Source organism: Leucopleurus acutus (assembly GCF_964270905.1).
Source record: "Leucopleurus acutus genome assembly, chromosome: 16".
Lineage (NCBI taxonomy): Eukaryota > Metazoa > Chordata > Mammalia > Artiodactyla > Delphinidae > Leucopleurus > Leucopleurus acutus.
Genome location: NC_139158.1, coordinates 10213959 through 10232175, shown reverse-complemented (window position 1 = coordinate 10232175; position 18217 = coordinate 10213959). Strand labels below are relative to the sequence as shown.

General features: G+C 42.3%; 1 protein-coding gene across 1 annotated transcript in view; it reads left to right on the top strand.

The window, feature by feature from the left end:
• The window catches only part of LOC309972617 (general transcription factor II-I repeat domain-containing protein 2), a 53870-nt gene that overhangs the window by 467 nt on the left and 35186 nt on the right, over positions 1 to 18217 (top strand). Inside the window, exons 2-3 of the mRNA XM_082856395.1 lie at positions 7957 to 8060; positions 15242 to 15380. Of these exons, the coding sequence (XP_082712521.1) occupies positions 7962 to 8060; positions 15242 to 15380 (238 nt within the window). The 5' untranslated portion in view covers positions 7957 to 7961. The remainder of the gene's footprint in view (positions 1 to 7956; positions 8061 to 15241; positions 15381 to 18217) is intronic.

Genomic DNA, 18217 nt, shown 5'->3' with positions numbered 1-18217 from the left:
CCCCCGCCGCAGCCGCCATTAAGAGCGGGTGCTTTGCTTGGAACTTTCTCGTCCCGCGGGCCTGACGGAGGGGAGGCCTGGGGAGACCGCCCGCCCAGGCGCGCGGGCTGCAAGCAGCCCCTTCGCAGCCAGCCCGACCGGCCGCCGAACCGGCGCCCCGCGGGCAAGGCCCGAGGAGTGGGGGTGGGGCGGGGAAGCCCTGGCGCGGGGGCAACGGTAGCACGCACGGAACGCGCATACCTCTTCTTTCTGATTGGCTGAGCGGAGGCGGTGGGGGCGGGTGCTGCAGACTCTGGGCTCTCTAAGGCCCGATGTACGTGAGGTCACGCTCCAGCTGGCGTACGTGGGGATACCGCGCTGCGTGCGGACGCGCTTGATTGGTTAGTGGGGGGGCGGGTCAGACGCTGTTGCCTGGTAACTGCGCCCGGCTCCACGGCGGTGTCCCGACACCGCCCCTCACGTCGCTCACGTTGCCGAGTGGCGCGCGGTGTGGGGTTTGTCGTGGGTGTGGTCACTGGGGCGGCCACCAGTGGCCGGTTTGTTGGCAGAAAACCAACCTAGAGGTCAGAAGGCGGCTCTGGTCCTAGACTACAGTCCCTCACGATTATGATTTAGAGATAAAGGAGAGAAAAGGTTTGTAGGGCTATATTCCCCGTGCTTCGAACCCAAGCTTTGCTGTTTAATAACAGCTTTATTGATACAACGCCATGAAATTCACCTTTAAAAGTGTGTAATTCAGTGGTTTTTGTTTATTCACAGAGCTGTGCAACCATCACCAGTAATTCTAGAACGTTTTCATCACCCCCAAAGAAACCCCATATCGATTAGGCAGTCATTCCCCTTTCCCATCCCCACCCTGGACACCGCCAATGTGCTTTGTATCCCTGTGTCTCTGCCTATTCCAGGTATTTCCTAAGGATAGAATCATCAAAGGGAGTGTTTTGGGTCTGGCTTCTTTCATTCCTTCTTATGGCTGAATAATAATTCATTGTATGGATATACCACATTTTCATCTTCCATCAATTGATGAATGTTTTTGGATTATTTCCACTTTGGGGCCATTATGAATACTGCTGTTGAACATCAGTGTTCAAGTTTTTGTGTGGACATTTGTTTTCAACTCTTGGGTACATACCAAGGAATGGAATGGCTGAGCCAAAAATGCCACCGTTTAGTTTCCTGCTGGTAATTTGAAGTAAGCAGATGTCTAAATACGGGATTGGAAATTGGCAAATTGGATATTGCTCATGGCTGCAGTCGAAGAGTTGAGCAGCCTTGTCTCTTCTTTTCTTCCACCTGGAGAGGAAGGCTTGATCTGTGTGACCGGCCACCTTGCCTTCAGTGGACACAGGGCTTGGCGCCAGGCTACTGCAGGTGATAATGCATTTGGAGCGGGTCAACTTTCTTTCTGCCTTCCTGTTGTTTAGTGCCCCACAGCTCTGGGTCTTTGCCCACACCTGCTGCCTGGAAGATCTCTTCGCAAGCAGAACTTGCTAACATGCTTTCAGTCTCATCCCCCAGGTTGTTGACTCAGAACCATTTCGGGGGGTTCTGGCTTTCATTTTGCCTTCGTTACCTGCTATTCTGTATCTATGCAGGTTTGTTTAACTCGAAACCGCAGGACGTGGATTTTATTCACATAAAAATCACCTTGTTTCCCCCTTGTCTTTCCTGCCAGCAGTGTATATTTTCATATAGCACGTGCTCATTACATTTTTTTAAATTTTAAACATTTGTTTGGCTAAGCTAAAGTTCTTGATTATTTGTTAAGCTTTTTTTTTTTTTCCATTTAATTTGGCCGCGCTGCACGGCTTGTGGAATCTTAGTTCCCCGACCAGGGACTGAACCTGTGGAGTCCTAACCACTGGACCCCCAGGGAATTCCCAAGCATTTAATTTTGACTTTTTTTTTCATTTTTTGACATTGAAAATACATATTATGTCTAGTTCTTTTCCATACTCCTTGGTCATTCCAGAAGAGTCCTTGGTTGTCTTGAATTTGTTATTATTCTTTTTTTAGGATATTTTTTCCCAGCTTGAGATATAATTGACATATAACACTGTATTAGTTTTAGGAGTACAGCATAGCGATTTGACATATGTATGTATTGTGAAATGACTACCACAATAAGTTTGGTCAACATCCATCACATCACATAATTACAATTTTTTTTTCTTGTGGTAAGATCTACTCTCTAAGCAACTTTCAACTATACAGTACAGTATTGTTAACTATAGTCACCATGCCCCAGGACTAGTTTATTTTATAACTGGGGGTTTGTACCCCTTGACCACTTCAATACATTTCTGTTGAATGTTGAATAGGTACATCTGCATTTGTAGTTTCCACTTACTGTAGGCCTGGGCTGAGTCAGGGAGAAGGTGGCACCTTGGGAACTTGCTAATTAAAATCAAGGCCTCAGGGACCTGAAAAATTAACCTTTGAAAAGGTAAATTTAGAAACAGTTTAAAAAATAAAGCAGGTGTCTATTTCAAGATTTCAGAGGTTTGATAAATGGAGTGGATGACATTCCAAAATTTAAGTGGTGGAAATGAATTCTAGAACAGGGATGGGCAAATTTTTTTTGTAAAGGGTCAGATAATAAATATTTCCAGCTCTGAGGACATGTGGTCTCTGTCACATGCAACCCTGCCTTTGCAGGAAAGCAGTCAATGGACAAGATGCAAGCCAGTGAGTGTGGCTTATGTTCCAATAAAACTTTATTTATAAAAATAGGTGGTAGTCTGGTTTTGATGTTTGCTTTTCATTAGTAAAATATAACATTGAAAAGGAGAGAAAGTCCTCAAAGTTTGTTGGGAAAACTATGAGATTTGAGAGTTGTTTCAGTTTACATCTCCAGTTTTAAAAAAGCAAAAAGTTAAGCACTATATAAAATCTGTGATCTAAATGAACAAAGCTGGTGCTTTAGATTTCAGTAGAGAAGTTAATCACCATATAGGCTTTGGGGGTTTGAACTCTGGTACAAGCTCTCATTGTCAAGGATTTTTAACTATTAGAATGCAATGATTTTGTTTCTCAGGGAAATGTCCTCAAGGTGGGAAACCACGTGATTAGCTTATAACCATGGTTCATTAGTTTGGATGTGCTATTGACACATGGTGTGTTCTAAATCATAAAATGTAAAAGACAAAGTTCCTGCCTCCATTTGCTGTTAAGTAAAGGGTGCAAACAAAGCAATAATTATGAAACATACATTTTTAAAATTATTGCTGGTAGCACAGTTGACACCAACCGATAATAGCTTTTTTGAGTTCCACCTAGTTTCATTCTGCCTGTTATTTTATTCTCTGTTAAAGTTTTGGCATCACAGTCCTCTCAGAGATTACTGTGGTGTAATTACAGATTAGATGCAAGCATAAGAGCCTGGAATATGCCAGTCCCTTAAGTGGGCTCAGATCTCTGGTGGCTCTCAGTGTGAGCATCTCACAACAGTGTGTCTGGTTCTACCGTTTAAAAATGCGTATTTTTCATACATCATGGCCGCTACACTACATCATTGGATGATTAATGGAAGAAACAATGACCCATGTCAACACTGCAGGGAAAACTGGCTCTGCAGGATTTAGCAAGAGGTCACAGAGAGGTCACGATGAATCCACTATTCATGTCATCAACATGAGAGTCACCATACTGTGGCTTTGAGGGTTCCAGTAGCTGCTAGGTGACCAGCCAAGTATGTGATAAGGCTTTAGAGAGACTGCAAAGTATTAAAGTTATGGCTAGATGACGTGAAATCTAAAGACATATCTATAGATGGCAAAGCTCTAAGAAAAAAGGGAAACCACCACCAAAGAGGGGATGGACTTGTGACAGACAACGCAGAGCCCGCTAGGGGTGGTAGACAGATTTCAGAAGTACTTACCTGAAAAAATGTGTGGTGTTGGCAAAGTTGCATCTGCTGTTAAAGAGCTAGAAAAGCCTGTCCCCTAAACAATGAAAGAAATCATGGAAGAAAAATGTTCTCTCTGGGAAAGATATGTACTGCTTCCTCGGATAATGTTGACCATGCTTGAATTTGCCTTTTGGTATACCTACTTCCATTGTAAGACTCGACTCCGCTGAATGAGACATAGTCTTTTTTTTTTTAACAGTGTTTGAATTAGTTAACTCTGAAAGATAATGGTCAAGAATATATTTCTTCATCACAGTTTTAAAAAACAGTAAGGTATTAAAGAGCTTGGTTCCAGGTTTATCTTTAGAACAGTGCAAATTTACCCACGTGAGTCCTTTTTTAAAACAAATATTTTCTTTATTTTAGATAAAAATTGAACACATGTTCACTATATTTGAAAGCTTATTTAAAAATCTTTGTGAGATTTCTGTAACTTCCAATGGGAAAATTATTTTAATATTTCAACAAGTAACGCAGCTGACACGTAAAGATAAAGAAAAGAAATTGGAATGAAACTCTAGCTTTGCCAATATTTTGCATAAATAAAAATTATTTCAAGTTGGACCTTTTAATATGAAGTAATTTAATCAAAAATTTTTTTTTTATATAAATTTATTTATTTATTTTTGGCTGAGTTGGGTCATCGTTGCTGCGCGCGGGCTTTCTCTAGTTGCGGTGAGCGGGGGCTACTCTTCGTTGTGGTGCGCGGGCTTCTCATTGCGGTGGCTTCTCTTTTTTCGGAGCACGGGCTCTACGTGCGAGGGCTTCAGTAGTTGTGGCACGTGGGCTCAGTAGTTGTGGCTTGCAGGCTCTAGAGCACAGGCTCAGTAGTTGTGGTGCGTGGGCTTAGCTGCTCCGCGGCATGTGGGATCTTCCCGGCCCAGGGCTCAAACCCGTGTCTCCTGCATTGGCAGGCGGATTCTTAACCACTGCGCCACCAGGGAAACCCCCAATTCAGTGGGTTTTTTTAAATATATGCATGGAGTTGGGCAGTCATCACCACAGTCAATGTTAGAACATTTTCATCACCCTGAATAGAAACCCTGTACCCTTTAGCTACCCCACCTCCCAGCCCTAAGCAACCACTAATCTACTTTCTGTCTCTATAGATTTCCCTATTCTGGACATTTCATATGCATAGACTCATGTAATATGTGGTTCCCTTGATTTTAAAACGAGGGGGCCCATAGAAGTTCAGAGGTGAAAGGAACCTTCATAGTAAGTGATTGATTTAGTCATAGAGGAGGAACCTGAGGGCCGCTGCCCACTGGGGTCCCGGAACAGGTTGGTGGTCTGGGGAACCTACAACCTGGCTTTCCTGGCCCCTGCTTCTGTGAGTACCAGCCCATCATGCCTCATGCCCTGTAAGCTTGCGTCACCAGCCTAACTTGTTGTGTCCTCTGGTGTTCACTGTTAATGCCACTGTGTGATAGCAGTTTCTTTCTGGCAAAGGGAGCAGGAGAGGATGCAGCCACCGGGTTAGGGGTGCAGGGAATGTTCCATGAACAGCATTGACTAAGGACTATCCAGGGAGGACTTCGCTGGTGATCCAGTGGCTAAGACTCTGCGCTCCCAATGCAGGGGGCCTGGGTTCGATCCCTGGTCAGGGAACTAGATCCCACATGCCACAACTGAAGATTCCGCATGCTGCAACTAAAAAGAGATCCTGCACATGGCAACGAAGATCCCGTGTGCCGCAACTAAGACCTGGCACAGCCAAATAAATAAATAAATTAAAAAAAAAAAAAAGACTATTCAGGGAAATGACCTCTTGGGACAGGCAAAGAACAGTTCAGTGAATTTCTGTTGTAATCCAGATACAGCCGTTTCTAGAGAGCAGAAAGCCCCAAATGAAATGCATCCTTCCCCATCAAGCCTGACGGGACTCAGTCCCCTCCAGCGTTCTTACCATCAAAAAGTACTAAGATGCTCTTGAAAAGTTCTGGTAATGAATAGGACCTCTCCTCGCCTGTGGCATCCCCACGGGCTGTTGGTATGGTGTCCCTCCCATTTCTTAACACACACTGAATGTGATTGACATAACAGATCTACAGCCATTGAAGGTGAGAAGTGCAAACAGCAGTAGGCAGGAAGTTGCCCAGCGTCTAGCTTTTCATGGACAAATCAACATGTTTGTAACCTGAGAATACATCTGCTCCTTTTTCTCTGTCTGGGATAATAAAGGGAAAATAAGAATTATGAATGAAAATATTCTGAGCTCCCAAAGAATCAGGATAGGGCATATATAATCTAAGTGCATAGTCTGGTAAGTGGCAAAAATAGCGTGCCTTTGCTGTTTCATACTTTGTGATACCCATTTCTTCGGCCTGCTGTACTAAGTGATGATCATGGAATCGAGATGCTAGAGGAAAGAGTTTCTAAGACTTAACACGTGTCCTTCGTGGTGCTGCTTTTGCTGACTCCAGCTCTGTGGGAATAGAGTCCTTGTTATGACCAACAACATTCACAGACTTCTGTCTGTTCTCAAATATGGGTGTGATAACAAGTGTCAAAGAGTGTCAAAGTCTTGATATTAAGATAATTATTTAAAAGCTTCAAATTGGGACTGCCCTGGCAGTCCAGTGGTTAGGACTCCGCGCTTCCACTGCAGGGGGCAGGGGTTCGATCCCTGGTCGGGGAACTAAGATCCTGCAAGCCTCGCAGCGTGCCTAAGTAAATAAATATTTTTAAAAATAAATAAATAAAATAAAACCTTCAAATTGAAGTATATTTCCTCACCTGTTCATGCCCAGGTCTTGCCTGTTAATTTATGTTCCTGGTATAATGTCACACTCTCATGTTCTATTTCATAATAGGGAAAGTTATAAAAAAATTTTAAGTCAAACAATTTGCATCCTAATGGCTCTGTACATGCTAGTCTACGTTCTTTCTTTCTCAGGAAGACCTCAGCTCTAACTTAAGAGATCCTCAAGGATCCTCAGGTGTCTTCAGAAGATCTAGATAGATGAGTAGTTATATTTTTAGAATTCCTTTTCAGCCTGCTATATCCATCCAGATTGGCTAGGGTAGGCGATGGTTAAAAACACCACCAGATTTTGGTGCGTTCAAGGAGCAAGGATTTATTCCTTGCTTGCCCTAGAGGTCTCTTGTGATTGGCTGTGGGTCTGATCCACAGTTTCCTCAATCTGGAACCCAACCATATGGAACGTGGCAGATCCATTGCAGAGAAAGGAGTGTGGCAGGAACCTCTGCGTGGAAGTGACGTCATTTCCCTGACATCCTTGGCCAAGGCAAGGCACGCGGCCACATACCTTCAAGTGGGCAAGGAATTGAACCACGGGCTCTGAAAGAAACGTTTGCGAATATTTCTGAATAGCCTTATAGGACCACCGTACTTCACCCCCGTAGATCTTTAGGCTTCCTCCCACATACATATTTATGTTGATCTGTTTATCTTTTGCTTACAAACATAATTAAGCCAGATATTGCAGGGGCAGGACACGATGACAAGTGCTTACATTGTATGCTCTAGTTCAAAGAACTCTTTTTATGATGTTAGAGAAACTTTTGCAAAGAAACTTTTTAATGCTCACTTGATTTAGAGTCTGGGGAAAATTAGAATGAGCTTTCATGCAGAAGTCCTAGCAGGAAAAGGAAGGAAGGGATTTTCTCTTCCCATCTGTAATACACAAAGCCACTTCTCTCCTTTTCCTGTGTATGTGGACCAGAATGTGGTGCAGACATGGTCGTGCTGAAATCTGACAACACAACACGGGATCAATAAAGGACCTTCCTTACCTTTCTTCCTCCTCGTCTGGGAAATAGTTAACATGCCTCTCTAGCATACCTGAATTTATTTTATGAGAAGGTGATATCTAGGTTTAGTGGAAAATACACTATGAAAAGTTAGCATTGCTCTACAGAGGTCTTAGGCAAAGCACTTACTGTCTCTGAGTGTCGGTTTCTTCACCTTTAAAGGAAGGGTTGAACTAGGTCACCTGTGAGGACCCTCACAGCTCTAAACATGTCGAGCAGGACACTGAATTTCTACCACTCACTTTCCTAATACTTCTCTTTCCTAGGGATCATGGCCCAAGTAGCAATGTCCACCCTGCCCATCACAAATGAGGAGTCCTCGGAGAGCAGGATGGTGGTGACGTTCCTCGTGTCTGCCCTTGAGTCTATGGTGAGATGGCTTTGCAGTTCTATAAAATGTCACGTGGTTGGATCACTGCCGAGCGGAACGGTGAAGCACTTCACCGACACCTTTGATGTTCAGCTTCAGTGTTACATCCTATCTGTGTGCACATATCCTTTTTTATAGGGGATGATGGGCTTGTCAGATAATTAAGAAATTTTTTTCTTACATTATGGATGGAATTGTATAAATGTAATCTCTCTAGATCTGAAAATTTAATGAAGGCCCCTCCGTTACCTTGTTTGAGAATATTTTTTGTTTAAAGTCAAAGGTAAATTAATAATCCAGGGGCTTCCCTGGTGGTGCAGTGGTTGAGAATCCACCTGCCAATGCAGGGGACATGGGTTCAAGCCCTGGTGCAGGAGGATCCCACACGCCACGGAGCAACTAAGCCCGTGCACCACAGCTACTGAGCCCGCGTGCCACAACTACTGAAGCCCGCACGCCTAGAGCCCATGCTCCGCAACAAGAGAAGCCACGACAATGAGAAGCCCGCGCACCACAGTGAAGAGTAGCCCCCGCTCACCGCAACGAAGACCCAATGCAGCCAAAAATAAATAAATAAAATAAATTTTTTTTAAAATTAATAATCCATTGATATGCATCTATTTACATCCAAAGTGTAAAACTTACCTTGTGGGTGAAAATTTGAGGGGAGATTTACATAACCTCAAAGCATCTGATCACAACGTATTGATTAAAAAACGGAACATCAGTAACTTTATAAAAGTAGAGAAACCTGACAGCCACCCCCTTAATCAAGTGACCAAGGGGAACATCAGCAGTAATGGGACGGAGGGACCTCCCGAGCTGCCTGGTGGGAGGAACTGAGGAGGGGCAGTGCCGCGTCCTGGCATTCCTGCCTCCAAGGAGGAAGCATAGGACAAACCCACATTTACGGATATCCTACAGAATAACTGGGCTGCACTTCCATGAATGTCAGTCTCACGAAAGACAAAGATGGAGATCTGTCTGTTCCAGATGGAAGGAGACTGGAGAGACAGGACAGCCAATAGAAAGTGCGACCCTGGACTGGATCCTGGACCAGAAAAAAATCTAGAGAGAGATTTACTTTTTCTATAAAGAACATTATTGGGTCCATTGGCAAAATACCAAACACACAGGTAACTCACTCACATACACACACGCATACCTAGACCCATCATATTTAAACTGTAGAAAACCAACTATAAAGAGAAAATTTTAAAGCAACTTAGGGTAAACTGAATAACGGCCCCCAAAGATGTCCTGTCCTCATCCCCAGAGCCTGTGAACGTTACCTTATTTGGCAAAAGAAAGTTTACAGATGTGACTGAGCTAAGGATCTTGAGATGGGAGATTATCCTAGATTATCTGAGGGTAAATAAAAATGTTAAAAAAAAAAAAAACAACAACCCTGGAATGAATTTTTTTAAAAAGCATCAGACCTATTTGAAGAGAACTAGAAATATCTTACCCCAGAACTGACCACATTCCTTCTTTTGACAAATATTCATGAAGCAGCTCCTATATGTCAAGGTCTTCTAGGTGCTGGGGCCAGAAGACTTGAGAAGACAGATAAGGTCCCCCTCACATAGATTTCATGTTCTACTTGGGGAGACAGACAATAAACAAAGTCTGTGTGTGTGTATCAGTAAATATAATATTATTTTAAAATGAGGGTCAGGGGGACTTCCCTTGTGGTCCAGTGGCTAAGACTCTGCACTCCCAATGCAGGGGGCCTGGGTTCAATCCCTGCTCGGGGAACTAGATCCCACACACATGCCGCAACTAAAGATCCCACATGCCGCAACTAAGACCTGCACAGCCAAGTAAATAAATAAATATATTTTTTTAAATAATTAATAAAACAAGGGTCAGAAAACAGAGGTTTAGGGGAGAGAACAGATGGTTAAGGGGCGTGGTCTGGGAGAAGTTCTCTGGGCAGTTGCCCTTTATGCAAAGGCCTAGATGAAGTGAGGAAGTGAGTCAGGCCAGTATCTGGGGGCAGAGTGTTCAAAGCACCAAGAACAGCTTGTGCAAAGGCCCCTTGGCAGGAACAAGTTTGGTGTTTTCAAGGAATATCAAGAAGTCCAGTAACACTGGAGCAGAGTGAGGAAAGAAGATGTGGTCAGAGGTCAAGTACAAGAGGCTGCGACTTCCCTTGCAGTCCACTGGTTAAGACGCTGTGCTCCCAATGCCAGGGGTCACGGGCTCAGTCCCCGGTCGGGGTAACTAAGATCCCGCATGTCACACGGTGCAGCCAAAAAAAAAAAAAAAAGAGGCAGCTAGTGACCAGATCATATCAAGACTGGGACTTTTTCCCTCAGGTGGTGGGAAGGCATTGGAAGGTTTTGAGCAAAGGAGTGATGGCAGTGGCGGGGGGTGTTTGTGTCAACAGTCGATGACTGTGGAACACGAGTGGAAGTAGGGAGACCAGTTTGCAGGCCATGGTTCACGTGGGAGGTTTTGGTGGCCTGGACTAGGGTGGGAGTGGTGGAGATAAGAAGCGATGGGACCACAAAGATCTGATGAAGGTAGAGTTGCTAGGACTTACCGACGGATTGGATGGGAGCTATGACATTTTCTTGAGAAAATCAAGTTTTGTGTGTGTGTGGTAGGATATGTATATATATATATATATATTATATATATATATATATATATATATATATATATAATATATATACATGACGTAAAATTTACCATCTTCACCATTTTTAAGTGTACAGTTCAGTGGCATTAAGTACATTCACACTGTTGTGTGACCCTCACCACTGCCCATCTCCAGAACTTTTTCATCTTCTTAAACTGAAACTCTGCCCTCATTAAACAGTTATTCTCACTCACCCCTTCCTCAAGCTTTCAGAAACCGAGGGATGTGTGTGTATGTGTGTGTGTGTGTGTGTGTGTGTGTGTGTGTGTGTGTGTGTGTGTGTGTGTGTTTTAATAAAATGTTATCGTACTTAGGAATACGTTTACTATTTACAGAAAAGCTGGAGACTTCCCTGGTGGTCCAGTGGTTAGGACTCTGTGCTTTCACTGCAGGGGGCCCGGGTTCGATCCCTGGTTGGGGAAATAAGATCCCACAAGCCACGTGGCCTGGCCAAAAACATAAATAAATAAAAGCTGTAAAGATCATACAGAGAGCCCCCACATACTCCTCACCCATAACTTACGTAACTGTGGTACGTTATATGTAACTATGGTACATTTGCCAAAACTAATAGATCAATACCGTACATCACTATTAACCAACTCCAGACTTCACTCGAATTTCATCAGCTTTTCCACTGATGTCCTTTTTCTGCTCCAGGCTCCACCCTGTGATCCCACATGGCATTTAATCATCCTGTCCCGTTAGGCTCCACTGATCTGTGACAGTTTCTCAATCTCTTTTTTTTTGTGTGTGTGTGTGTGTGTGGTACGCGGGCCTCTCACTGTTGTGGTCTCTCCTGTTGCGGAGCACAGGCTCCGGACGCGCAGGCTCAGTGGCCAGGGCTCACGGGCCCAGCCGCTCCGCGGCATGTGGGATCTTCCCGGACAGGGGCACGAACCCGTGTACCCTGCATCGGCAGGCGGACTCTCAACCACTGCGCCACCAGGGAATCCCTCCTCTTATTTTTGATGACTTTGACAGTTCTGCAGAGTTCCGGTCAGGTATTTTATCGAATCTCCTTCCGTTTGGGTTTCTCTGATGTAGCCCTCCTGTTTAGACCAGGGTTATGGAGTTTTGGAAAAAGACCGGAGAGGTGAGATGCCTCATCTTCTCATCACATCGCATCAGGGGTGCGTGGCACCAACGCGTCACTGGTGAGGCTCACCTGGATCACTGGGTCAGGGTGGCACAATGGTATAAAAGAATTTATACCCTTTGAGTCAGGTGTGCCACTGACATGATTCCAGCCCATGGAAATAAACGTGTACGGAAATGTTTACATCCTTGGAATTTTTTTTTTTGAGGTATAATTGACATACAACTCAGATGTTTATTGTAGTGTTATTTGTAACAGGAAAATAACTTCAGTAATGTTATGGTTAACCTATGGCATATACATAGGATAGAATATTATATATTCATTCAAAAATCATGTTTTTCAGGATTATAAATGCTCAGAAATAATGAAAAGTGAATAAAGCAGAATGCCAACCTATATACAGTAGAATGTTTCTAATTTTGTTTTTAAAAATTGTGTGTGCATATTTTAAAATGTGAATAGTGGGTAATTTTAGGTAATGGAATTAGAGGTGATTTCTTTTTCTGTGTACTTTTCTGTATCTGCTAAAATTTTTGTAACAGCATATATCATAATGAGAAAAAAATGCTTTTAAAAAGATATTTTCTACCAATGATGACCTAAGTAAGACTAAAGATTGATAACTTCACCTAATACCAGATTCTATACTTTAGATAAAGAGCTGAATTTTTGGTTCATTTGACACAGAGATAGATTTGCCATGAAGTTAATGGAGCTTAAAAGCTTCTGGGCACCTGCCTTGCACTGGCCACTTCCATGGCCTTGGGGGATCCTAGCAACACATGCACATATGTTTTTGTAAAATTTGCTGAAGTGAGAACTTTTCACCACATCAGTTAAGGTTGCTGTCTCCTGTTCTGCCTTCCTCTTTCTGTCACAGCCCTGTGTTAACTTCCTCTTGCTCCTATAGCAAATTACACAAACTTAGAGGCTTTAAACGCCACACATTTATCTGACGACGGTTCTGGAGTTCAGAAGGCAGAAAGTGGGTTTTACAGAGCTAAAATCAAGGTGTCAACAGGCTGTGCTCCTTCTGGAGGCTCCCAGGGAGAAACTGTGCCTTGCCCTTCCCAGCTCCTCGGGCTGGAATTCCTTGACCTGTGGTTCCTTCCAGCAAGGGCACCAATGTGCCCTTGGATTCCCCTGTCATCCCCTTCTGCCTCCTTCTTTTTATACTAGGATCCTTGTGGTTTCATTAGGGGACCCCTGTGGCCCCACCCAGATAATCAAGATAATCTCATCTCGGGCTTCCCTGGTGGCGCAGTGGTTAAGAATCCACCTGCCGATGCAGGGGACACGGGTTCGAGCCCTGGTCCGGGAAGATCCCACATGCCGCGGAGCAACTAAGCCCGTGGGCCACAACTACTGAGCCCACGTGCCACAACTACTGAAGCCTGCGTGCCTAGAGCCCATGTTCTGCAACAAGAGAAGCCACTGCAATGAGAAGCCTGCACAGAGCAACGAAGGCAGCCAAAAATAAATAAATTAATTTAATTAAAATTTGAAAACCTTTAATTAAAAAAAAAAAGACGATCTCATCTCAAGATCCTAACTGTAATCACATCTGCAAAGTCCCTTTTGCCTGTAAGGTAAAATAACAGGCTCTGGGGATTAGGACGTAGACATCTTTAGGGGCCATTATTCTGCCCCCCATAAGCCACTGTGTCAGGTGATGTTTGAGTGGAGATGGGCATTTTGGGAGTCTCAAGAAGGGGAAGCTGGGTTGGAGATTACATTTAGTTTTAGTTTAGTGGTAAGTATTACGTGGCTTGATGTTATTTCTGTGTCTGGGTAAATTATTGCTAGATGTCCTGGTATAGGAATGGTTTCCAGGAATAATCCGATGGTTGACTGTCAACTTTTCCGGTAACTCGACATCAAGGGACAAGACCCGAGGTCATATTGTGGTGTGAACATGTTCCCAACTCCAAAAGTATGTGGGTAGTAGAGGAGAAACAAGGTTTTAAATGTACAGAGCCAGCAGCTAGTCTGTGGAAAATTCTCCCAGTCATTAAATGGGTGTAATTGTCAACAGAGGATTTGTTTTTCATCGATGCGTTGTCAAAACGGAAGTTCCCTCTGGTCAGGAAGATACTCAGTAACATAGCGTATTCAGTTATAAATACACCAAACATTCTTTTAAATTGTTGAAAGGAACTACATAAAGTAGAATTTATCAGAACTCTTGTCTGTAGCACCACGAAGAACAGCAAATGTGTCTGTGGTATGAATTTTCATGTTTCATTCATCCTTATCATCAATAATAAAAAGGTAATCAATCACGTTGGAGGAAACATTAAATTATCTCTATTCTCTCCATAGAAAATGATATTATGAAATTTTTGTCACAGGAAGAGGCAAAGAGTCTGCAGCCAAAGATGTAGGGAAAAAAGGCACATGAGACAGGCGTGTCAGGTGTCAGGCGGTCAAGATTCTGCACTCAGTTCCAACATGGGTGTTTTCCCCCCACTAACAAGCAATTCTTAGACACCAGCTGGGTGTCCTACCATTCACCTCACTCCTGACACTATTTACCTAGAGGGAGCGTCAGATTCCACAGGTTAAGGGCTCAGTCCTACAAGACTGTCTTCCCTACCCCTCCCCCAACTTCAGATGCCATTGTCAAGTCCGCATCGTCACCTGTGCTTCTGACCAACCCGCTATAGATTGGAGGGTCCCACATGCCCCTCCTCGGGTTCGATTAATTTGCTAGAGCTGCTCACAGAACTCAGAGAAGCATTTGATTTACTAGACTGTTATAAAAGGATCTATATAACTCAAGGACAGAAAGATGGGAGAGATGCACAAGGCAAGGTGTGGGGAAAGGGGAACAGAGCTTCCATGCCCTCTCCAGGTGCACCACTCTCCCTAAATCTCCACTTGTTCATCAATCCTTTTGTCTTTTCCTTCATTACCTAGGGATGATGGATTAAACCACTGGCCATTGATTCAATCTACAGTCCGTCTCCCCTCCCCAGAGGTCAGGGGGGGTGGGACTGAAAGTTCCCACCTTCTAATCACCTGGTTGGTTTTCCCAGCAGCCAGCCCCCATCCTTAGGCTGGTCCCAAAGTCACCTCATTAACAAAGCAAAAGACACCTTTATCTCGCTCTTAGAAAATTCCAAGGGTTTTAGGAGCTTTGTGCCAGAAACAGTGGAAGATAACCAAATATATACATTTCTTATTATAAATTACAAACATCATCACAGGTGCTGAATAAAAATATTCTTCTCGCGGTTTTATGATGTTAATGGTATTTGCTTGATAAAATTTGTTTTGTTTTGTTTTTTCTTGGTGGTTTTTCTCATTCTAAAGAAATATTTGTTTTGTACCTAATTTTGTACTTTTTTTCTTAAGGCAGACCTCACAGGCCCCACAAAAATCCAGATCTGCCCTTGCAGATAACATTTTATTCTTTTTTTTCCATTTCAGTGTAAAGAACTGGCCAAGTCCAAGGCAGAAGTGGCCTGCATTGCAATGTATGAAACAGACGTGTTTGTCGTTGGAACAGAGAAAGGACGTGCTTTTATCAATGCCAGAACGGATTTGCAGAAGGATTTTGCAAAATACTGTAGGTGTTAACAATTTTATCCTTTGTATTCATAAATCTTAGAATTTTGGCAGGCAAGACTTATGTATTATTTTCTTCTAAGATGTCATAAGCATTATCCTAAAAATGGTTCTGACACATCCCTTTGACTTAGCAAAACACTGAGTCCAAGAAACATGGTCAATGTATTTTACACTGTATCCTCAGCAGGGCCCTGGTTTTGTAGAATACATTTGAAGAACATAGAGGAAACTGTCTTTCATTCCTAAAATAAAACCAAATGGAACAAAAATACTCTTATTTTACTCCTTCCCAAAGGAAAGGGAGAAACTCCTTCAAGGCCTATTCGGTTTTTCTTTCAGCTAATAGCCATTATACTCCTTTGTCTTTTTTTTTTTTTTTTAATGTGGGACTTTCGGAGCCTTCAATGTGCCAATATGTGTTACAAGGAGCATTAGTGAGCATATGTGGTCATCTGTGAGCTAAACTAGTCTAGTGTGTTAAAACCTACATGCTGTATAATGATTATCTCTACCACTGTAGGTCATCTGCCAGGTATTGAATTAGCAATTTTGTATTCCCTGGAACCAAGAAAGGAAAAAAAAAAAAAGTTTATCTTTTGTGTGTGTGTGTGTGTGTGTGTGTGTGTGTGTGTGTGTGTGTGTGTGTAGGGGGATATGGGTATAGATATATAGATGTCTCCAAGGGTTGGCAAAGGACATATACCTGCTCTGAATTATGTCATAGAGTTTTCTGCATAGGAAGTCCTCTCAGAGTTTTAAATTGTCTGGCACTCTATATATATCCTCTCTATATATGTATACAGCTGACCCTTGAACAACATGGGTTTGAATTGCACAGGTCCATATATATTTGGAATTTTTTCAATAGTAAATACTACAGTACTACAACATCTGTGGTTAGTTGAATCCACAAATGAGGAACCGTGGATACGGAGGAAACGTGGATACTGAAGGCCGACACTAAATTGTACACAGATTTTCACCAGTACCCCTAACCCTCATGTTGTTCAAGGGCCAAGTGTATACCATTTTACTACAAAACAAACGTATATCTATGAAAGATCATACATATATATATATACAGGAGAGAGGATGATTGATTCAGATTGACTTTTAAGACCAAACTTAGGGTCTCTACTATCAAGAAGATTAAAAAACTGAAGCAATCTTTAAATAAGATGGTGAGTATGTAATTGATGAACAAGAAGGGTATGCTCAGATCAATGTCAACTGCCAACTGGATTTCTAATCGTTGAAATTGAATCAGATTTTTAAAAAATTTTCACAGTGCATGCTAATTTTTCATATATAAAGTTATTCATATTTCTCTGAATGTGTTTTCTCTCTGTTTTCCTTGATAAATCTTGTAAGGCATTCATCTCTTTTAATTAAATTTCCAATGAGGCAACTTTTGGCTTTGTGATTTTGTCTATTGTTTCTTTGTTTTCTTTGTCATTTATTTCTGCTCTTTATTATTTCCTTATTTAATTGAATTTAATTGCTTTTCTTTACTAGCTTCTTGATTTGGTAGCTTAGGTCATTGAGTTTTTTAAAAAATATTTAAAGTTATAATTTTTCCTTTAGGTTCTGCTTTAGCTGTAATCCTCAGACTTTGATATGTTGTGTTTTATTATGATTTTGTTCAAAGTATTTTCTAAGAACCCTAGTAATTTCTTTTTGACCCATGGTTGCTGAGAAGCATGTTGCTTAATTTCCTAATATTTGGAAATTTGGGGATTATTGATTTCTAGTTAAATCCCATTGTGGTCCAAAAACATACTCTGTATGATTTTAATCCTTTTGAGTTTATCAAGACCTAATTTATCACTTAGCACATCATTTATGTTGGTGACTAGTCCATGTACCCTTGAAAAGAATTTAGATTCTGCAGTTAACAGACCAATCAGGTCAAGTTGTTAAATGTTATTCAGTTCATCTGTATCATTTCCAATTTTCACCTATTATTTTATCCATCATTGATAGAGGATTGTTAAAATAGCCAACTATATTGCATATCTGTTCCTCCTTTTGGTTAGTACATTTTGCTTCACACATGTTGAAGATATGAATATGAACGTTATTAGACATAAATTTAGGATTGTAATGTTTTCCTGCTGCATTGACCCTTGCTTTCCTCACAAAATATTCCTCTTGCTTTCCTTTATCCTCCTGATCTTGAAGTCTCCTTTGTCTTGTATTAATATAGCCTCACCAGCTTTCTTATGACTAATATTTGCATAGCACAGCCTTTTCTATTCATTTACTTTCAGCTCTCTGTACTTTATATTTAAACTATGTCTCTTGTAAACATGCAGTTAGGTCTTTTTTGTAAAAACCAGTCTGAAAATCTGACTCTTACTTGGTTTGTTTCATCCATTTACATTTCATGTTATTATTTATATGGTTTAGTTTAAGGCTTCTATGTTGCTGTTTCTTTTCGGTTCATCTCATATGTTCTTTGTTCCTCTGAGACTACTTTCCTGCGTTATTTTATTTCTTATTTATTTTTTTAATAAATTTATTTTATTTATTTATTTATTTATTTTGGCTGCATTGAGTCCTCATTGCTGCACGCCTGCTTTCTCTAGTTGTGGCCAGCGGGGGCTACTCTTCATCGTGGTACACGGGCCTCTCATTCTGGTGGCTTCTTTTGTTGCGGAGCACGGGCTCTAGGCACATGGGCTTCAGTAGTTGTGGCATGCGGACTCAGTAGCTGTGGCTTGTGGGCTCTAGAGCACAGGCTCAGTAGTTGTGGCACATGGGCTTAGTTACTCTGCGGCATGTGGGATCTTCCCGGACCAGGGATCGAACCCATGTACCCTGCACTGGCAGGCA